The 22,667-nt window shown below is 48.4% G+C and overlaps 1 protein-coding gene across 1 annotated transcript in view; it reads left to right on the top strand.

Moving 5' to 3' along the window:
* The window catches only part of Stk10 (serine/threonine kinase 10), a 99,751-nt gene that overhangs the window by 69,937 nt on the left and 7,147 nt on the right, over window positions 1–22,667 (top strand). Inside the window, 9 exon segments of the mRNA XM_038326235.2 lie at window positions 986–1,525; window positions 3,168–3,298; window positions 5,871–5,994; window positions 6,674–6,853; window positions 14,764–14,856; window positions 17,665–17,794; window positions 18,562–18,686; window positions 19,612–19,800; window positions 20,520–20,645. Of these exon segments, the coding sequence (XP_038182163.1) occupies window positions 986–1,525; window positions 3,168–3,298; window positions 5,871–5,994; window positions 6,674–6,853; window positions 14,764–14,856; window positions 17,665–17,794; window positions 18,562–18,686; window positions 19,612–19,800; window positions 20,520–20,645 (1,638 nt within the window).

Below are 22,667 nucleotides of genomic sequence, written 5' to 3'. Positions count from 1 at the left end.
ACTCACTGTGTAGACCAGGCTGGCCTTGAACTCACAGAGACCCGTCTCCTTCTGCCTCCTGAGTGCTGAAATTAAAGGCGTGCACCATTGTCCCTGACTCTTTTTGTTTTTAATTTTAAGTTTTTTAATTAGAATTAGGCTTCGCTGTTAAAATTTAAAACAAAAATCTGTTTTTGGTTCTCCTTCAGAGAGAAGAGGTCCCTGGCCCCCCTCCCACTCCCAGTTGTCCCCCCACCCCGTGGCCTCCCTTCTACCTCATGCCCCATGTAGACACTTAGTTTCCTATTCACAGAAATGATTATTTGGTTTCATCATAGTGATGTTTCCAGTACTTTCCACCCCACAAAAACTAAAATACAAGGGATGGGTGGGCTGAACCCAGACCCAGGTAGGACTGATTGGCACCTTTTTTTTTTCAATGTGAATTGGTTGCCATCTAGAAATCAACAGATAATCATGTGAAAATTCAGTTACCAGGATGGGCATGTCACTCAGCTGACAGAATGCTGGCCTAACATGCCCAGAACCCTGGCATCTTAGTTCCACATTCAAACTGGCATGGCAGTGCAAAACTGTAATCCCAGCTCTTGGGAGGTGGAGACAGGAGGATCAGAAGTTCATGGTCATCCTTAGCTGCATAGCAAGTCTGAGGCCAGCCTGACCTACTTGGCTCTATCACAGAAAAAACAACAACCAAATCAGATTGCCAATGTGTGTTGAGAAATTGGGAGGCCTGGCTCAGGTGAGACGAGTATTCCCACAATTGGCTGGGCCTCTCAACAGCCGGCCACAGCCTGTTATCCTCATAGGACAGGAGCAGTGTTTAGGTAGAGAAATAGCAATTAGAGAGAAAAGGTGAGTCCTCAACCTGTTAAGGAGGAGGCTTGTGGGAAGTGTATGGAGACTAGGCTCAGGATCCCTGCTCTGCTCTGCTGTCGCCTGTGGGGCCTGGGCTCCCAGAGGCTCAGCCTTGACTCTTTTCTAGCCCCTGGTCAACCACACTCAGGACTCTGCTGGTGCAACTGAGCCAAGCCTCAACTCTGACAAGCCTCCCCAGGATTCTTGTGTTACCCTGCCTCCCAGTCAGCCTCGGGAACCTGTGGATGGTAGCCAACCCTCAGGGGATGGGCCTCTCCAAACTGTCAGCCCTGTGGATGTGGTCCCCAAGAATGACAATGACCTAAAGGTACCCGTTCCCCTCCGGAAGTCCCGACCATTGTCCATGGATGCCAGAATTCATGTAGCCGAAGAGAAACAAGTCACTGGCCAGGCTGAGGACCCCAGTCCTGCGGCCAGCAAGTCCCAGAAGGCGAACCAGAGCCGTCCCAACAGCAGTGCCCTGGAGACCTTGGGTGGAGAGAAGCTGGCCAATGGTGTCCTGGGGCTCCCCAGCTCTGTAACTCCAAGCCATGTTAAGAGGGCTTCAGACTGCAGTACCGTGTCTACCTCGGAGAGCATGGACTACAGCACCTCCCTGTCTGCCGACCTGTCACTGAATAAAGAGACGGGCTCATTGTCTCTCAAGGTAAATTCATCTCTCACCCTGGGGGCCAGAGCAGGCATGCTGGCCCGTGTTCCATGCTCAGATTCGTATCAAAAGCTACTTATATTGTACTTGATTTGTGTATCTGTAAGAGGTGCTAGGGGTGCTAAGCACCACACACACACACACACACACACACACACACATCCCCAGCCTCTTCTTACTTTAAATGGCTCATGATTTTTGCTTGATACCCCACATATTTAGGTCAATATAAGACATTAATGTTGCATGTTTAAATTTTATTTTATTTATAATTTATTTTATTTTATTTTTTTATGTGCATTGGTATGAGGATGTCAGATCCCCTGGAACTGGATTTGCAGACAGTTCAGAGCTGCCATGTCGGGGCTGGGAATTGAACCTGGGTCCTCTGGAAGAACAGCCAGTACTCTTAACTACTGAGCCATCTCTCCAGCCCCTATATTTTATTTTTTTAAGATTTATTTATTTATTATGGATACATTGTTCTGTCTGCATGTATGCCTGTAGGCAGAAGAGGGCACCAGATCTCATTACAGATGGTTGTGGGTCACCATGTGGGAACTGAACCCAGGTCCTCTGGAAAAACAGTCAGTGCTCTTAACCTCTGAGCCATCTCTCCACCTCCATATGTTTAATTTTTAAAGTTTGGTTAAAGGGCCTAAGACTGGGGAAAGAGCATTCCAGGAGTGGAAGTTCTCTTGCTTGGGGGTCAGCTGTGATGGTAGGGTGCTTGCCGCACGTGCACATGGCCCTGGGTGCACATCCCCAGTGCCGTTAAAAAAAGAAGACACCGAGTGCCCAGAGCCCAGGTGAAGTGTGCTGGGCAGCAGCATACGGAGTGAGGTGCCAACTTTTACCCACCCTGGTGTGCCCACTCCTCTTGAAGGGGCTGGGAGGCCCATGGGCCATGTTATAGAGGCAGGGCTGTGTTCTAGGAAGAAGGACTTTGGGAGTTTGAGGCAGTGGATGGGACAGAGGCCATCAGATAACCACTGTAGGCCCCTAAAGCCCTCATCTGAATCAGAATCGAGCACTTCCTCCATGACACCTTCCAGGGCCAGGTCCCCTATAGAGTGTGTGGTTATTCACAAAAAGAGATAAATGGAAGGAATGGTCCCTCGAGGCTCTGGACAAGCACAGCTGCCTGTGAGCTTCAGCTGGCTAGCTGAGGCCACCAAATCTAATAGGGATTGTGCTCTGTGGTCATGACTGACAGAAGTAAATGCCATGCCTTATATACCCGTGTGCTGTGCTTCTCATCAAATCTCCCTGACCACCCAAAGAGGCGAGTTCTGTTTTGATACTCCATGGACAGTGTAGAAAGCTGAGATTCAGGCAAGCCTAGAGTCTTGTCCAGGGTCACAAAGCCAGCAGTGTCCTGTGAGGATGAAAACAGCCCTTTTGGATGTTGAGATTGTGTTTTGTAAGAATGCCTCGGTGAGGTAAGAGCCTTGCATGGTGTCTGAAGCCGAGACCAGCAGAAGCCAGGGGGGTCTAAGGCCAGATGTTTAGACCCTGTTTGGGAAGCTTGAGGAAGGGGGACCGGGGATGACGTCATCCTTCCTGGGCCCAGGCTGTGGACCTCACCCTGTCTCTACCGTGGATTTCTAGCTGAGCTTGGTCACGTTCTCCTTGCCAGGGCTCAAAACTGCACAACAAGACCCTGAAGCGGACCCGCAGGTTTGTGGTGGACGGTGTGGAGGTGAGCATCACCACTTCCAAGATCATCAGCGAAGATGAGAAGAAAGACGAGGAGATGAGATTTCTCAGGCAAGTCTGGGGAGGCACCGGTGTGGGAACCGGTGGAGGTGTCCTGAGGGTGCTGGGCATTGGGCTTGTCTCCAGTGTGAAATGGGGGTTGAGGCAAAAGGAACGTGGTTTTGCTTGATACCCCTTCTCCTGCATTCACCTCTCCACACATCTGCCTGTCACCTGTCACTTGTCTAGCCACTCACTCATCCATATGCCCAGTGACCCATCTGCCCAACCGCTATCTGCATATCCATGTCTCTATTCCTGTGTCTTACCTAATCCCCATCCATCCACCCACCCATCCATCAGCCTGTGCATCTATCCACTCATTCATCCAGCTATCTGCTCACCCACCCATGTACAGAACACCCCACTGTTCATCTGTTTTCCCTTCCACTTACCTATTTGTCCATCAATCCATCCATCCATCCATCCATCCATCCATCCATCCATCCATCCATCCACCCACCTACCCATCCATCCATCCATCCATCCATCCACCCACCCACCCATCCATCCATCTACCCATCCATCCACCCACCCACCCATCCATCCATCCATCTTCCCATCCATCCATCTACACATCCATCCACCCACCCATCCATCCACCCACCCATCCATCCATCCATCTACACATCCATCCACCCATCCATCCATCCATCCATCCATCCATCATCCATCCATCCATCCATCTATCCATCCACCCACCCATGTATCCACCGGCCAGCCTCCCTGTCCACCCAGTTATCCATCTGTTCATCCACCTCCTCTTGTCTATACTCATCTACCCAACTGTCTATTTACCCATTTAATCCACCCACCTATTCGCTTGCCATTTATCTATCCATACATCCATCCAATTATTGACTCATGCATCATCTACCAAGTGGGTCCAAATGGAAGTCCAGATACACGAAGCTATCCCCCACATCGAGTTTATACCTATGGGTTCCAGACATGATATACAAGCTAATTCTTGATTGTGCTGCACACTGCGAAGGAAGGAACAGTTGCTACAGCCGTGAGTGCCTGGGCTGAGCAGAGATTGCTCGTAGGGACCATCACCGTCAGTCACCCTGAGCTGAGCTTGACAGATGATGTGAATCCCAGCACCAGAGGAGTGCCGAGGGAATCTGCAGTTGCTGAGGCCCTGGCGGGTGACCTGGATTTGTATCAGGATCTTAGAGAAAAGGACTTCAGTATAGAATGCGAGGACAGAAGAGGGTGGGACTGTGGTCTGTGTGGGGGCAGGACCCAGGCTATGGAGGCCCGTCAGCTGTGAGGGAAAGGCACAGGAGAGGGGGAAATGGCACACAGTGACAGGCTGGACAGTTTCTCTGGCTACCGTGTAGGTCTTAGCTGTAGAAGGGAAAAACTGGCTTCGGAGGTGGGAAGACTGTCCAGGACCATCAGACTCTGCCTCAGGCTGGGGCGGTGGCCAAGAGGGAAAAGGCACAGGGCTGGGTGAGAACAAGAGAGGGGGAGGGCAGGGAAAAAAGGTGTAAGGCAAAGCCATTTGCCTGACTCACCCTCATACACTCCAGTGGTCTCCTACAGCCCTCCCCGGGGGACCCTATTCCTCACGTGCACACGAGGAAACCGTGTTTCTTGGTACATAAGCTACGCTGGGTCTCTAGTTGACGAGGAGCAGAGAGGAGATTCTGCCTGAGAATTCCTCCAGGTCCCACTGTGCACTGGGACTTCCTGGAACTGCTGCTGAAGAGTGGGCTGCTGGGCACTGGGGAGGCTCAGAATACCCCCAGGCCAGGGCTTTGCAGACGTCATCATTGCTTTGAAGGAAAGTGTCTAGCGTTCCAGAATAGAAGTAGTTTGGGGTGTTCTAGGGATATTTCCTCCATCTTGGGTCAGTGAGATGAAATTTAATTATAATTATAAATGACATTGTTACAAACATCCTCATCCAATCCAGAAGTGAGAGTAGGGTACCAAAAGGTATAAAGGTATTGCCAGTATCTTTCAAAATGTTCTGCTAATTTATATCAGTAACACATGGAGTATGAATTCCCCTACATGTTTGTCTGTTTAATGAAATGCTTTATATTTTATATTTTAATTTCTTATCCTAGAGATAATTTTAAAGTTTCTTCTTAATTTTACACTCATTTGCTTTATGTCTTTTCATGTTACGATGTTATGTGCCACTTGTGGGGTTGGTGGTTAGTTCCTTCCTCCTTACTGATTTGTAAATGTTAAAGATTTATTTATTTATTATTTAGACAGCATTCCTTCCATGTATAACCGCACGGCAGAAGAGGACGCCAGATCTCATTATAGATTGTTGTGAGCCTCCATGTGGTTGCTGGGAATTGAACTCAGGACCTCTGGAAGAGCAGTCAGTGCTCTTAACCACTGAGCCATCTTTCCAGCCCTGTAAATGCTCTTTATACATGGAGGATGTTCACCTTTTTATCTCTCAGAATATCAAACGAAGCCTGAATCCTGATTGTGTCTCTGCTTGAGTCACTGGATTGCTACTCCACAACCCATCCCTTTGTGGCCCTGGCTGTGAATACTGTGGTCTCAGAGGCCCCCTTCTCACTAGGCAATGTTTGTGTCTGCTCATCTGCAGGCGCCAGGAACTCCGAGAGCTTCGGCTTCTGCAGAAGGAAGAGCATCGGAACCAGACCCAGCTGAACAGCAAGCATGAGATGCAGCTGGAGCAAATGCACAAACGCTTTGAACAAGAAATCAACGTGAGTGAAGGGAGACAGGCCCCGGGGCTCCTGGCCTCCATGTTTTCTTCAGGTGAAGGTGTTGTCAGAGGGGGTGGTCAGGTCACAGTGACCCCGAGTTGCACAGGGACACCCTTAGAGGTGGAGTGCCATGCCACTGTCCTGCCAGGTCAGACAAGGAAACAACTCAGAGATGTTAAAGAACTTGCCCTGGGCCGGACGGTGGTGGTACATGCCTTCAATCCCAGCACTTGGGAGGCAGAGACAGGTGGATCTCTGTGAGTTCGAGGTCAGCCTGGTCTACAAGAACTAGGTCCAGAACAGGCTCGATAACTATAGCAAAATCCTATCAAAAAAAACAAAAAACAAAAAAAACAAAAAAAACTTGGGCTGGAGAGATGGCTCAGCGGTTAAGAGCATTACCTGCTCTTCCAAAGGTCCTGAGTTCAATTCCCAGCAACCACATGGTGGCTCACAACCATCTGTAATGAGGTCTGCTGCCCTCTTCTGGTCTTCAGGCATATGCAGAAACAGAATATTGTATACATAATAAATAAATAAATATTAAAAAAAAGAAGAAGAACTTGCCCTGGGGCACACAGCAAAGGGTGACAGGGCCGGGGCTCATGTCTGGGTCTGATACAGACTCTGAGGTATGAGGCAGTTCTGCTGGATGCCTCTGAGTCTGTGCACCTTCCAGGCCAAGAAGAAATTCTTTGACGTGGAGCTGGAGAACCTGGAGCGGCAGCAGAAGCAGCAGGTGGAAAAGATGGAGCAGGACCACAGCCTGCGCCGGAGGGAGGAGGCCAAGAGGATCCGCCTGGAGCAGGAACGAGACTATACCAAGTTCCAGGAGCAGCTCAAGCAGATGAAGAAGGAGGTGGTGGGGCGCTGGGGGGCGGGGCGAGGCGCTGGGGGGCGGGGCGGGGTGGGGCCTCTTTGCTCTGAGGATTGGCCTTGTCTTAGTTAGGCCAATTGCTGTGATATAACATCGAAGCCAGAAGCAGTTTGGGAAGGAGGAGGTTTGTTTGAAGGAGGAGGTTTGTTTCAGTTTACACTTCCCCTGCCCCGTCCATTATCGGGGGAGGACAGCGCAGGAACCTGGAGGCAGAAGCTGAAGCAGAGGCCATGGACGGGTCTGCTTACTGGTTTGCTCATCATGGCTTGCTCATTCTGCTTCCTTATGGAACCCAGGACCAGCAGCCCCGGGGTGGCCCCACCCACAATGGGCCAGGCCCTCCCCATCAATTGTCAATCAGGAAAATGTCCCAGGGGCCTGTCTTGTAGGGGCATTTTCTCAATTGAGGTTCTCAAATGACTCTAGCTTGTGTCAAGTTGATATAAAAATAGCCAGCATGGCCTCCTTTCCTAACAGAGGGGCTGCGTGGAGCCAATTACCCCAAGATCCTGGGAGCAGCCACACTGGGATCCTGGTGTCCCAGCCAAAAAGCGATGACACTTTCTTTAGTCCTTTCTCTGCCTTTTGGATGCCACCTTCTGTGTTGTCCTTCCTGGGTGGCTTCTGTTAACTTCTTTCACATCCGCTTAGATGAAAGAGAGCAGGAAAGATGAAAGAGACGGTGGCCTCTGAAGTTGGAGGTGCTCTTCCCACAAGGGGAAGCAGTGCAGGAGAGGCCCAGTAGATGCTGTCCCCTGTGCTCCACCTTCTTTTGGTTGTCCTCCTCCTCCCTCAGCTGGAAGGGGGAGGCAAGGACATGCATGGCCCTGAGATGACATGACCCGGATTCCCAGAGCCATAGTCTGGCAGACTGTGTTCTGCTGGGGACTCCCACGCCCGGTGTTGCTGTCTGCTTTTTCACCTCCTTCCTCCTGGGAGTCTCCAGAGGGTGTCCCAGCCCTTAGCTTCCCAAACATGGGGAGGTATGGGCCGCTCTTGAGACCCAGATGCCCTGCGCACAGACAGGCTGAGACGTCTCCCTCCCTCCCCTGGGAAAGCCCCTTGTGTATGCTATGCAGGTTCCCTACCACTGAGTCACACCAAAGTTCCTGGTTTAGTCTGACATGGTTTTCCCCCTCTCCTTGGTTGTTTTATTTGAAAGTTTTCATGGGAAGAAGCAGCTTGACAGCTGTGCCCTTTCAGCTTCTCGGGAGGATACTGCATTTAGTGTCCCTGGTGCTATTCTTCCAGGCTTGGTTGCTGTGGTCTGAGGATGGCCCTCTTCTCAGCAGCTCATCGTAGGCTCATATTTACTCTCTCTTTCCAGAACTCTTGGGGTTCCAGCCCCGAGTCTGGTGAACCGTATAGATGTTCCTCACTGACTCACTCGGGGGCACCCCCGGGTTTAAGGCTCCTGCATTTACACAGCGGTATATAACCCATACACACCTTCCGAGCGCCTTCAGTCACCTCTAGGTTGTTCATGATTTCCCATGCAGTGTAACTTCTGTGCAGATAGTTGCTGTACTGAACTGGGAGCTATGGCGAGGGGAAAGTTGGTTCATTAGGTTTTCCCAAGGCTTACTCAGTTTGCATGCTGATGAAATTGTTTAATGACTTGTTTCTCAGAGTGTGTCCCTGTTGTGAAGCTGGGCTTATTAAATGGTTCAGAGTTCCCTAGCCCTGCAAGCCATATCTCTGGAAGGAACCCTGGGGACTTCTTAGTTAAAAGCTAGATTGTTTTTCTGGTTGGGAAAAATGAGATGCTGAGACATTCGGTATCTTCAAGAACGTCACTGCCCTGGAATGCAGCTTATCTGCCGTCTGGTGGAACTCGCTCCTGCCCTGCCAGGCCTGCCATTCATTGCACAGCTCTGCCAGAAACCAGTGCTGGCACGGAAAGGGTCCCGTGAGTCCTTGGGTCTGCTTCCCTGATGAGTGGCCCCACAGGGCTCTGCTTTTACTCCTTGTCTGCCTCCTCCCTCCATCACTAGATGTAAGAATGTTGTTGCTTGTGTCCTCCATGCTTTTAACAGAGAACTCAGAACTCTGTCTATTGCTGCTTTAATCTGTTCCCTGGACCAAAGCAGTCAGCTTGTAAAAGCACAGTTATAAGTCTGTAGCCCTTAAGTTACGTGGTAGCTCTCATGGTCACTGAGCTGGGACAGGGCACCATACCTGATATAGAGGCCAAGACACTATTCATTTAGGAATTTTACATAAGCCTGTGCGTATCAACCATGAGTCTTCTGTCCCAGGCTCTCTGAGACATTGGCCACGTCTACAAACATTTGGGGGCGTGTCACAGCTCGGGGATGGAGTGGATTAGTCTGTTGATCTCACAACCAGGAACACTGCTGACATCCTGTAAATACATAGGACAGCCTGCTCTCTCTCAGGTCCCCAGAGTCAGTCATGCTGCAGATGGGAAATCCATGTAAAGCAGAGAGGCTAGAAAACATGGGACCAGACTCAGCCAACAAAACCCGAAAGCATTTTATAAAAGCCTAGGAATTAGAAGAGAGGGTGAGACAGGCTAGGCTGGTGGACTTTGGGAGTCAGATGGTAAGCACACGTCGAGGCTGCCATGCTCCTCCAGACGCTCTGAGTCCATCCTGTCTCCACAGCAACAGGAGTGGTCTGGTGGCTCCTTTTCCCCAACACTTGGTCTTAGCAACTTTACTGTTTTATTTTAGCCACGCTGACAGGTGTGGAGTGGCATCTCACTGTGACTTTGAGTTTGCATTTCCCTGACAACTGGTGACATGTATCTTTGCATTTGCTTCGTTGTCACCGTATGTCACTTTTGGTGATGTGTCTGCTCAAAAAACTCTTGCTCCTTTATTTAGCTGGGAGATTGGTTCCTTTTTAGTGAAATCTGACAGTTCTCTTTATATTTGGAGTGCCAGTACTTTGTGAGATATTGTTTTGCTGTATTTCTTTTCTTCCCATGCCTTGTCTTATAGTTCTCCTATAGTGTCTTGTTTTCTTTCAGCGTGATTCTTTTAGGGGCTTATCTAAGAAACCAAGGAATCCTTCCCTAACCCCATGGGATGCAGTCTTTCAGCAATTTGTCATGTTTGGTTTTCTGTTTCTATGTGAGAACATTTTGAGTTGAATTCTGTAAAGGATGAAATGTGAATGGGTTTGGCTAGAGATATCTGGATGAGGTGTGAATAGGTTTAGATAAAGATGTCTGGATGAGGTATGAATGGGTTTGGCTAGGGATTTCTGGGTGGGGTGTGAACAGTTTGACTAGGGATGTCTAGATGAGGTATGAATGGTTTGGCTAGGGATGTCTGGATGGGGTGTGAATGGGTTTGCTTAGAGATGTCTGGATGGAGTGAATGGGTTTGGCTACACATGTCTGGATGGAGTGTGAATTGGTTTTGTTAGAGATGTCTGGATGGGGTATGAATGGGTTTGGTTAGAGATGTCTGGATGGCGTGTGAATTAGTTTGTCTAGAGATGTCTGGGTGGGTTGTGAATGGGTTTGGTTAGGGATGACTGGATGAGGTGTGAATGGGTTTGGTTAGAGATATCTGGGTTGGGTGTGAATGGGTTAGGGATAACTGGGTGAGGTGTGAATGAGTTTGGCTAGGAATGACTAGATGAGGTGTGAATGGTTTTGGTTAGAGATGTCTGGGTGGGGTGTGAATGGGTTTGGCTAGGGATGTCTGCCCCAGTGCTGTATGTTGAAAATGCTCACCTTCCTCCACTAAGTTGCCTTTGTGGAAAAGGAGTAGAACATATATAAGTGGATCTGGTGTGGTACATTTTGGGTCTGTGTGTCATATAGGTTCCTCTGTCTCTCACCAGTGTTCACTCCAGTGTCTGGGATCCTCCTGTAGTTGGCAGTTCCTCCCCTTTGACCTTTCACACCCATCACAGCATCAGCTGTTACTGTAGAGAAGCCTGCCACAACTCAGACTGGGTTAGTTTGGGTGGAAGGGCCATCTGAGCAACTCTGAGCCTTCTATCCACAGGCATTTTATACACTTGTATTTTCTTGGGTTGACACAGGGTCAGTTCCAGAACCCACATGGTAGCACACAACTGTCTGTAACTCCAGCTCTCAGGGACCCCAGTTCCTTTTTCTGGCCTTCGTGGGCACCAGACACATGTGGTACACAGATATATATGCAGGAAAAACATCCATATACATAAAGGAAAATAAAAATTAAGGTATCGGTTTAGCTACTAAAGTGTGGAGGTATATTGCTGATGTGCAGTGGTCTTGTATCTAGCCTTACTATCTTTTTAAAACTAATTTATTTATTTATTATGTATACAATGTTCTGTCTGCATGTATGCCTGCCCGCCAGAAGAGGGCACCAGATCTCATAGATGGTTGTGAGCCTTCATGTGGTTGCTGGGAATTGAACGAAGGACCTCTGGAAGAGCAGCCAGTGCTCTTAACCTCTGAGCCATCTCTCCAAACCCCTAGCCTTACTATCTTATCCTGGTATTTTTTTCTTTGGTAGATTCTTTGAGGTTTTCTGTATAGACAGAAACAGTTTAATTTCTTCTTTCCAATTGATACGCCTCTTATTGTTATGTCGTACTGGCTCAGATTCCAGCAGGAAGTTGGCTAGAAACAGTAGAGTAGATGTCCTTTCTCCTTGTTCCCAGTCTCAGAAGGAACACAATATTATTTCCTCATTAAGTCTGATGTTAGTAACAGCATTGATTTGATTCTGGTTATTATTTTTTTAAGACAGGATTTTACAAAATAACTCTGGCCATCTTAGAACAGGCTGGCCTTGAACTCAGAGCTCTTCCTGCCCCGGCCCCTGTCCATCCCTCTGCCTCCTGAGTGTTGCATTAAAGGCCTGCAGCCCCACCCCTGACTTTGTTTTGTTTTCATAGATGAGTTTCAGGCCAAGCTAATGAAACTCTAAGAGTTTATGAGTAGATTTTTATCATGAAGGACTATTGAATATTTTAATTTTTCGTATGACTCAGTTGACATAATTATATAATTTTTTTCTTCTGTAGTTTGTTGAAACAAATTATTTGATTTTCAAATATTAAGCTAGCTTTAATTCTTTGTATAAGACCTATTTGGTTATACCCAGGTTTGGTGACACATACCTTTAATCCCAGCACTCAGGAGACAGAGAAAGGTGAATCTCTTGTGAGTTTGAGGCCAGCCTGGTCTACAAAGCAAGTTCCAAGCCAGAGTTACATAGTGAGATACTGTCTTAAAAAAGCTAAACCACTGGATGTGGTGCTAGATGCCTTTAATCCCAGCATTTGAGAGGCAGAGGCAGGAGGATCTCTGTGAGTTCCAGGTCAGCCTAGTCTACAGAGCAAGTTCCAGGACTGGTTCCATAGCTACTGAGAAACTCATGTCTCAAATAATCAAAAAAGAAAGAAAAAGAAAAAGAAAAACGAAAAACCAGCCAAACAAACAAAACCAAACAAGCAAAGAAAAAAACAAAAACAAAGCAGCGGTCTGGAGAGATGGTTCAGAGGTTAAGAGCACGGGCTGTTCTTCCAGAGGTCGTGAGTTCAATTCCCAGCACCCACATGGCAGCTCACAACCATCCATAGCTTCAGTCCCAAGGGATCCACCACCCTCTTATGGCTAGGCATGTGCAGATATACATGCAGACAAAAATCCATATACAGCCGGGTGGTGGTGGCACATGCCTTTAATCCCAGCACTCTGGAGGCAGAGGCAGGCGGATCTCTGTGAGTTCGAGACCAGCCTGGTCTACAAGAGCTAGCTCCAGGACAGGCTCTAAAGCTGCAGAGAAACCCTGTCTTGAAAAACCAAAAAAAAAAAAAATCCATATACATAAAACAAATAAATAAATTATAAAAACACAAAACAAAAAACCCTCATTTGGTCATTATCTATTGTTCTTTTTATATATTACAAGATTCCATTTGCCAGTATTTTATAAAGGAATTTTGAATCTTTGTGAATAAGGACATTGTTCTGTGGTTTTCTTATGATGCCCATGTAAGGTAGCTACTCCTTTTTTTTTAAAAGATTTATTTATTTATGTATGCAACATTCTGCCTCGATGTATGCCCACACGCCAGAGGAGGGCGCCAGATCTCAGTACAGATGGTTGTGAGCCACCATGTGGTTGCTGGGAATTGAACTCAGGACCTCTGGAAGAGCAGCCAGTGCTCTTAACCTCTGAGCCATCTCTCCAGCCCCCTAGCTACTCCTTCTTGAATTAGCTTTGGTACTTTCTATCGTTCCAGGCATTTGTCTGTTGTTACAGGACCTGGTTGCTGTTGGTAATTCGCTCTTAGCATCTCCTTGGCCTGTAGGATCTACACTGATGCTCTCCGTTCATGACTTCGTGATGTCTCTCTTCTCCCATTCTCTCTTTCCCTTTCTCGCCTTTTCCCTACCGTCCCATCCCCTTCCTCCACTGTTCTTCCTTCCTCTCCACTGACCTGAGCAAAAGACTTAACCAATTCTACTGACCTCTTCAAGGAGGCAGTTTGTTTCTTTGATATTCATTCTTTCTTTAATTCCTTTTTAATTTTGTGATTCTGAAGAGTGGGACCCTAGACCCATGTGTATATAAGACAAACACTCTCCACTGCTCAGCCCTAATTTTTACTGTTGTTTTTCTGTTTTCATTGTTATTGATTTCTGCTTTTGTATTTGGTTTAGATTTAAATTGCTTTTATTGCTGTAAAATTACTGTGGAAGCTTAGATAATTGACTGGAGACTTTCTTCTTTTTCTGAGGATTAATGCTTAAAATTTTCCTCAATGCACTAACTTCATCTCAGAAACTTTGATGGGCTGCATTTTTATTTTTATTCAGTTCAAATTCTTTGGTTTTTTTTTTTTTTTGAGATAGGGTTTCTCTGTAGCTTTGGAGCCTGTCCTGGAACTAGCTCTTGTAGACCAGGCTGGCCTCTGCCTCCTGAGTGCTGGGATAAAAGGCGCGCACCATCACGGCCTGACTAAAATACTTTTCTTATACTCTGCAACTTCCTCATTGACCCGTGGGCTGCTTACAATTTTGCTATGAAATTTTTAAAAGTTTAAGATTCTTTTTATGGTTTAGAACTGTTAGTAAAGGCTGGGCGGTGGTGGCAGAGGCAGGCGGATCTCTGTGAGTTTGAGGCCAGTCTGGTCTATAAGAGCTCATTCCAGGACAGGCTCCAAAAGCTACAGAGAAACCCTGTCTTAAAAAAACAAACAAACAAACAACAACAACAAAGAACTGTTAGTAAATATTCCATGCATGCTTGAAAAGGTCGTCATTCTGTGTTCTGGGTAGTGTTGCGTGACAGTGCTGTTCAGGTTGACAGTGTTGATCAGATTGTCAATATTGTTCAGATTGATGGTGTTGATCAGATTGACAATATTTTCAGATTGACAGTGTTGTTCAGATTGTCAATATTGTTCAGACTGATGGTGTTGATCAGATTGACAGTGTTGGATCCTGTGCCAGCCTAGAGTCTCTGTAAGGCTAGAAGGAGTCTCCCACCTGCACCTTAGGGACTACAGCCTCTCACAGAAGCAGAAACAGACCTTAGGTATTGACAGCGTATCTGTGCAATAGATACTTCATGGGTCAAACGTGACCAAAACTCACAGTGCTCCGGAATAGGAAGGGCCCTGGTGTAAGGTGACCTCTCCCATGCCTGCGGAAGGGCCCTGGTGTAAGGTGACCTCCGCCATGCCTGCAGAAGGTCCGGAATAGGAAGGGCCCTGGTGTAAGGTGACCTCCGCCATGCCTGCAGAAGGTCCGGAATAGGAAGGGCCCTGGTGTAAGGTGACCTCCGCCATGCCTGCAGAAGGTCCGGAATAGGAAGGGCCCTGGTGTAAGGTGACCTCCGCCATGCCTGCAGAAGGTCCGGAATAGGAAGGGCCCTGGTGTAAGGTGACCTCTGCCATGCCTGCTACAGGTGAAGAATGAGGTTGAGAAACTGCCCCGGCAGCAGCGGAAAGAGAGCATGAAGCAGAAGATGGAAGAACACTCACAGAAGAAGCAGCTACTCGTGAGTCCCCAGACTTGGTCACTTAGCCACAGTCATGAAGCAGGGACCCAAATCGTGCCCCCCTTAACTTGCCCAGGCCTGCTGCTTCAATATCCACCTCCTGTTTTGAATGCCTGAATCTAGCCCATCATTCATTGGCCTCTTGATCCTCCCTGATCGCCCTCACACCCCAAGAGTGGGCCCTGTCGTCTCTGGCCAATGCAGCCTGCACCTTAGTCCTGCCTACCTTACGTAATGCAAATTGTTTATATGTCACATCACCTGTCAGCCAAGGTCAGTCACCTGCCTACTTGGTGTCTAAAGGACATCAAAGTCTTCATCTCCCAGACCTAACTCTGTTATTGTGTCCTGAGGAGGAATTTGTCCCTGTCCTGTTTTGGGGCCAGAACTTTTGTTGTTCCTGACCCATCCTTTCCCTCCACTTCTCCATCACCTCCTGAAGCTTGGTACACACACACACACATATGCACGCACACATGACATGTGCTCCCCACACATGTAATACACTATATAAACACACAACACACACATGTCCCAACACATACCATGCAACATACATATATGTAGAAGGAGGCCACTAATTGGTACCTGACCGCTTAGCCCCGAAATAATTACACAGAAACTGTATTAATTAAATCACTGCTTGGCTCATTATCTGTAGATTCTTATTGGCTAATTCATGCATATTAATTTAACCCATTTCTATTAATCTGTGTATCGCCACGTGGCTGTGGCTTACCAGCTAAAGTCTCTGACAGGGCTGCATGACTTCTCTCTGACTCCACCTTCTTTCTCTCAGCATTCAGTTTAGTTTTCCCCACCTAACTCTTTCTGCCCTGCTCTGCTATAGGCTCAGAGCAGTCCTTTATTAACCAATGCTATTCACAGCATACAGAGGGGAATCCCACATCACCTCCTTTTTTCTGTTTAAATGAAAAGGAAGGTTTTAACTTTAACATAGTTAAATTACATAAAACAGTTATCAAGCAAGAATTACAGTTACAATATTTATATCTACTTTATCTTTTATTATAACTAAGGAAAACTATAATAAAGACTCCAGAAGAATATAATATTACCTAAGTAAACAGGAGGTGCATTGTCTTTGAAAGGCTTGAAGAATGCCTATCCATCTGAAATACATCTCTACATCTAGAAAACCTAACTAACATGACTACAAGCTTGACTATCATGAATGACTATCTATTAACCTATATTTCTTAATTATACATTACATTTTTAAATGTGCTGGACAAACACAATACCTTAATCAAGATCAGAAATACATATACACAGTATAACAAAATTGACCTTAAATTTGTATCAGTAAACCAATACCATACCAATGCAAATCTCTATAGCACATACATACTAAACATACACCACAGATATACACCACACACACACATACATATTTCCACCCACCCACTCATTCATCCATCCATCCATCTGTCCATATTTCTCCCATCTTTGGACCCGTGTATCTGGCAATGTTGCTGGATCCCCACTATTGTTACAGCTCTCCCAGCTCCCAGCTCCCAGCTATCCTCCCTGCTTCCTCTTGCTTTCCTGTGCTTCTTTCTCTTGCACCAGCAGGTACTGTCGATATGAAATCTGAATCTGACCCTTTCACCCTTTTTCCCCTCAGCTTAAAACCTTCTTCCTTTGTCCATGAGCTGAGGCCTTCCTCACTGTGCCTGCTGCTGCCTGGCCCTCCTGGCCCCTCCCAGCTTGACCCTACCCTTGGTCCAGTCTCTCACCCCTTGCTGGAATGCACCTGTTTTCTCCACTGTGGGATCTTTGAACATACTGCCTCCTGAGCCCTGGGTGCAAGCAGTTGTAGCCCACGTTCACAGATGCTTGACATATGATCTGGTCAAGCGTTTGTGGTACCTTGGGATGGAAGCTCTTTGGTTTTCCATTTGCAGAAGAATCAAAGCTCAGAAAGGTGATGCTGCAGAGTTGAGGGCAGTGGGGCAGAGTCTAGTACATGACCTGACTCCATATTTCCAGTCTTTTCAGTGTCCCTCACACCCTGTCTCTAATCAGATGAAGAAATGGGCTTTTGTGTTCAGTAGTAGCACAGAAAAGGATGACCCTACCCAATAGTAATGTATTTTCCATACAGCAAGAAGAGGGTCTTCAATGTTTTACACAAGGAAATGATAAATATCAGAGGTGTTGGACATACAAATTCCCCCAAACTCCTCAGTACACAGGCACACATGTCCTGAAACAACACACTGCATCATGCAATAATATTTGTATAAAGATTTTATTTATTTCTTATGTATACAGTGCATGTTTGCCTGCAGGCCAGAAGAGGGCGCCAGATCTCATCATAGATGGTTGTGAGCCACCATGTGGTTGCTGAGAATTGAACTCAGGACCTCTGGAAGAACAATCAGTGCTCTTAACCTCTGAGCCATCTCTCCAGCCCGCACCCTCACAATTATTATGAGCAGATAACTTTTTTAGACACAGGGCTAGGGGCTGCAGAGATGACCCAACAGAGAGAATTTTCTGCTTTTGCGGGAGATCTGGGTTACGTTCCCAGCACACAAGACACATAACTCCAGTTCCAGGAGACTCGGGGTCCTCTTCTGGCCTCCGCAGGCACGTGGGGTACATACACACACATGCCAGTCAGCACTCAAACACATGAAATAAACAGTTTAAACAAACAAACCAAGGCTGGTGAGAGAGGCAGGCAGACAGGCCCTCATCTTCACAGAGAGAGAGGGAGGGAGGGAGGGAGAAAGCTAGTGCATGTGCTAAGTTACCCAAGCCTCATTGTCCTTCCCTCAGGACAGAGACTTTGTAGCCAAGCAGAAGGAAGACCTGGAGCTGGCCATGAAGAAGCTCACCATAGAAAACAGGCATGAGATCTGTGACAAAGAACGAGAGTGCCTCAGCAAGAAGCAGGAGCTCCTCCGAGGTGGGGCCCAGAGTCACTCAGGATGATGGAAGTAGAGGCAACCCTCCTGCCCCTGGCCCCTGGGAAGTCAGGAAGGAGGCAAGGATAGCCGTTACCACAGCACACGGAAGCAGCAGCTTGTGTGACCACCGCTTGCCCCTGTGTGTGCTAGTCAGTTTTCACCCCTGACCTCATGCTGCCCTCCCCTATAAGATAGCTCCCACTATGAGCCTAACGTATAGTGAGGGAACCGCCCTGGGGAGAGTTCCTATGTGTCTTGATCTGTTGACGCTACTCTAAGTGAATTCCAAGCCCTAATGGCTTAGAAGCAACAGAAAGTCAAGGACCCAGCAGATCAGTGCCCTCTGAGGATCTGCTTACTCACAGGATGTTCTCCCCACAGGTTCCCTATCAGAGCCCTTCTTGTTTGCCCAGTGGAAAAAGAAGGGGCGTTAATGTAGATTTTCCTTAACAGTGCCTGTGAAGAACATTTCCTCTTCAGTATATGCTTGTGCCATTTGGTAGAGGAGGAAGCTGGGGCCTCTGTCCCCATCCCAGCTCCAGCTGCTCCCAGGCTGCAGGGGCTCGTCATCTCTTAGTTTCCTCCGCTCCACTCAGATCAGCCAGTGTGGTTTAATGAGGTAGCCTAGGTACTCATTCCTCTGAGCCCAGCACCGGGTTGGTTATCAGTCCCAGCAGGATCCTGACAGGGTAGGGAGGGGGCGGGAGATCTGTCTGGTCTCTGGCCCCGTCCACTCCTTACCGTGTGGGTGGCGTGTCCTCCGCAGAGCGTGAGGCAGCCCTGTGGGAGATGGAGGAGCACCAGTTGCAGGAGCGGCATCAGCTGGTGAAGCAGCAGCTTAAGGACCAGTACTTCCTGCAGCGGCATGACCTGCTGCGCAAGCACGAGAAGGTGAGGCCCAGGGTGGGATGTGGGGCAGCTCCATGACAGCACCCGGCACCCTGGAGGGGCTGCTGTGACCATCTCCTGGGTGCCCTGCTTGAGGGGCAGAAATCAAGGAAGTCGTGTGGGGGCCGCAGAGGATGCAGAAGGCTCCTCTGCTCACCCCAACGCCTCAGTGCTGGGCTCTGTCAGTTCAAAACCAGAGGGCTGCTTGAAACTGCACCACCCCCACCCCCCAAAAAGAGAAAGAACAGAGAGGGTGATGCTTATTGACTTGTAGAGGGTTTCTATCCCCAATACCCATCCTCAGTTGAAGATAGCAATACAAATGTCCCTCGGCTGCCTGACCTCCGGGCTGCCTAGCTTAGCCCGGCTCTGAGGCAGCCCAATGTAGGGTATGTCCCGTCAGGGACATGTGAGCAACCAGAGCTGTGGCTCGCTGCCGCTGCCCAGTATCCAGAATATTGAACTAGATTTTGTTCGCCCAGGAAAATTCAAAATTGGGCTTAGCTGAGTCACACTGTTTTTATGCCATTGTGAAGTCTGAAAACTGTGGGTCAAACCATCAGTAGTTGGGGACGCTGTAATGTTAAAAGAAAAACAGCAGCAACAACAGAAAAACCATGGCTGGTGAAATGACTTTGTGGATAAGGGAGTTTGCCACCAAGCCTGATGACCTGAGTTCAAGTCCCAGAACCTTCATAGCAGAAAAACTTGTCTTCTGAGGGTCGTGCTCATGCTTAACCCGCTCCCGCCCAATAAAATAAGTAAATGTAAAAAGGAAGACTGTTAAAGAACAGATAACGTTGAACCGTAGACATGAACTAACAGCCGTGCTCTTCTGACGCCCTGGCTCCTGTGTTGAGCTGACCTTTGGCTCTGAAGCACCCTCTGTGCCTAGCGCTCCCCTGACCTCTGCCTGGTGTCCCTCCAGGAACGGGAGCAGATGCAGCGCTACAACCAGCGTATGATGGAGCAGCTGAAAATTAGACAGCAGCAGGAGAAGGCGCGGCTCCCCAAGATCCAGAGGAGTGATGGCAAGACACGCATGGCCATGTACAAGAAGAGCCTGCACATCAATGGCGGGGGCAGTGCCTCCGAGCAGCGCGAGAAGATCAAGCAGGTAGGGGCTGCACCCGGTAGGCTGCGGGGAATGGTCACGGAGGGACCTGGTAAGGCCATGGAAGGACAGGGTCCTGGGAGGGACCGTGTAAGTCAGTCAGGGCCTGGGAGCTTCAGTAGCCCAGGAGACTCCTCCCCTGGTGGACAGACAGATCCGCATTTGACACTTGTCATGTATGGGTGCCTTTCATGATTCCACACTTTTTAAAAAATATTTATTTTTATCTTATGTGCCTTGGTGTTTTGCACGCATGTCTGTGAGGGTGTCAAATTCCCTGGAACTGGAGTTACAAACAGTTGTGAGCTGCCACGTGGGTGCTGGGAATTGAACCTGGGTCCTCTGGAAGAACAGCCAATGCTCTTAACCACTGAGCCATCTCTCTAGTCTCGATCCCATGATTTTATGTTCATGGTGTTCTCTGTTCTCACCCAAGACCCTCCTTTTACGTCTTCTGTGTGACGTAGGCCCCTGTGATTTCTGTGTATACTGTCCTAGCATATGTCACCTCACCTTGTCAGGTCCCTATCAGTGTGGGGACAGAGGCTGGGTGTCCACTCGGGACAGGAGTTTCAGTAGTGTGAGCATAGCCTGAGGTAGGCTGGGCTCTGAGCGTTGCTGCCCAGTCCCTGGGAGGGTCCTCAGTGACTCAGGTAGAGGCTGGCGAAGCCCCCACCCAGCCCGCCGGGGCGAGCACCCACAGTTCCCTCCTCTCTCTGCAGTTCTCCCAGCAGGAGGAGAAGAGGCAAAAGGCAGAGAGGCTGCAGCAGCAGCAGAAACACGAGAACCAGATGCGGGACATGGTGGCCCAGTGCGACAGCAACATGAACGAGCTGCAGCAGCTGCAGGTGATCAGCCCTGTGCCTCAGCTTCCCCAAGGCAGTCAGTGCTCAGAGGCCACACCTCCTCTAAAATAGCGTAGGGTGGAGGCGATGACTCCTGTGTGGCAGGATTGGTGGGTAGACTTCGGGTGACAGAACTGAAAGTGCCTCACACTCCGGGGACCTGAGCTGCCATTGGTTCCTTTGCTTGTGTGGGAATCCTGGCTTTGGGTGCCCCTGGTGTTTGGCCCCAGGTGTCAGGGATATCATCTAGCAGATGTTTGTCCATCAGAACTTGGCAGACCTAACACCCATTCTGGACTTCGACAGCAGAACATCTGAAGGCCCAGTCCAGGATCTGGTACTTGGGGCCCCCTTGTGGCTGAGCCAGGCATTGTTGTTCTTGACAGATGAGTCCCTGACTCCATCCTCTATGGCCTTCAGGAAGTGGCTCAGGCCATTGGGCCCAGGTGGAAATTTGTGGAGAGGCAGGGAGACTCCCAAGATATGGCCAACATTGGAGGTTTCCAGGCAGGGACTCTTCTGTGTGGGCATTAGTCAAGTACTTGCGTTCCTCTCTCAAGGCATTCTGTGAACATTGACTGAGAGACCCACATAAATCGACACACCTCACACAGTCAGTCACAGCAACACAGTGCTGCTCCAAGTGTTCCTTATTAGACCACTCTGTAAACTCCCAGAAGCTTTAGCTTGAGGCTCAAAATAAAACCCTTCTGAGGGTCTCTTCTGCCCCAACCTGAAGGGCCCTTGTGTGGGGATAAAGACCTTGTCCTTCCTTAGTCTGAGTCCCTGCAGGGAGCCAGTGGGGACCTCACTCCTGTCTACCAGATAGATTTCAGGTAAAATTTATTAAGCAGATGACTCACCTCAGAGCATGCTGTGGAGATGGGGCTAGCCTCAGCCTTGTTCTTTGCCTGGGATCTCTCCTCAGAAAATGACACAAGGCAAGAGATATATATTAGTTACATATGTCATGCAATATATAACTAGACAAATGCACAATTATACATATAATTTCTGTAGGTAAATAATTATACACACAGATTTAGCCTGCTTGGGTTGCCATAAAAAATATTGTAGCTAGATACAGTGGCACACACCTGAGGTGGCATGCACCTGTAGTGGCACGCACCTGCAGTGGCATGCACCTGCAGTGGCACGCACCTGCAGTGGCACGCACCTGCAGCAGCACACACCCCCAGTCCTGCCATTTGAAAAGTGTCAGCAGGAGGGTGGCTTCAGACCAGGAGTTGCAGGCTGCAGTTTATTTATTTACTTATTTTATGCATATGTGTATGTGTGAGTTTGGGCACGCCCTGGCACACATGTGCAGTTCAGAGGACTTTTGGGAGCCAGTTCTGTCATCCTTCCAGAGTGAGTTCTGGGGACCAAACTCAGGTCTCCAAGTTGACGGTGCTTTGTCCACTGAGTCACCTCACTAGCCCAAAACTTTTTTAAAAAACATAGATGACAGCTGGGTGGTGGTGGTGTGTGCCTTTAATCCCAGCACTCAGGAGGTATAGGCAGGTGATCTCTGTGAGTTCAAGGCCAGCCTGGTCTACAGAGTGAGTTCTAGGACAGGCTGCAAAAAACAGACAACTTAAACAATGTCAGAAGAAATCCACAGAAGGGTAGGCGGGACGGCTCAGTGACCAGAGCACTTGCGCACAGGCCTAACAGTCTCAGTTTGACCCCCAGAGCCATGCAAAGAGGAGAAGTGAGAAGTGACTCCACAGGTCCACCATGGCCTGCATGCCTGCACATGCACACATCACACACACACACACACACACACACACACACACACACACACGTAATCAGAGGCTTCTTGTTTATTCCCCACTGCTCTGACTTGAAATAATCATTTAGAAACTTATGATTTAGCTGGGCAGTGGTGGTGCACGCCTTTAATCCCAGCACTCGTGTAGAAGGAACAGCGGGGCTGTGTCCCACCACCCAGCTAGCTTTACCCAAAATAATTACACAGAAACTGTATTCTTTTAAATACCGCCTGGCCCATTAGTTTTA

The sequence above is a fragment of the Arvicola amphibius genome, chromosome 4 (genome assembly GCF_903992535.2).
Source record: "Arvicola amphibius chromosome 4, mArvAmp1.2, whole genome shotgun sequence".
Lineage (NCBI taxonomy): Eukaryota > Metazoa > Chordata > Mammalia > Rodentia > Cricetidae > Arvicola > Arvicola amphibius.
Note: the sequence above shows the minus strand (reverse complement) of the source record. Positions and strands in the feature narration are given on the sequence as shown.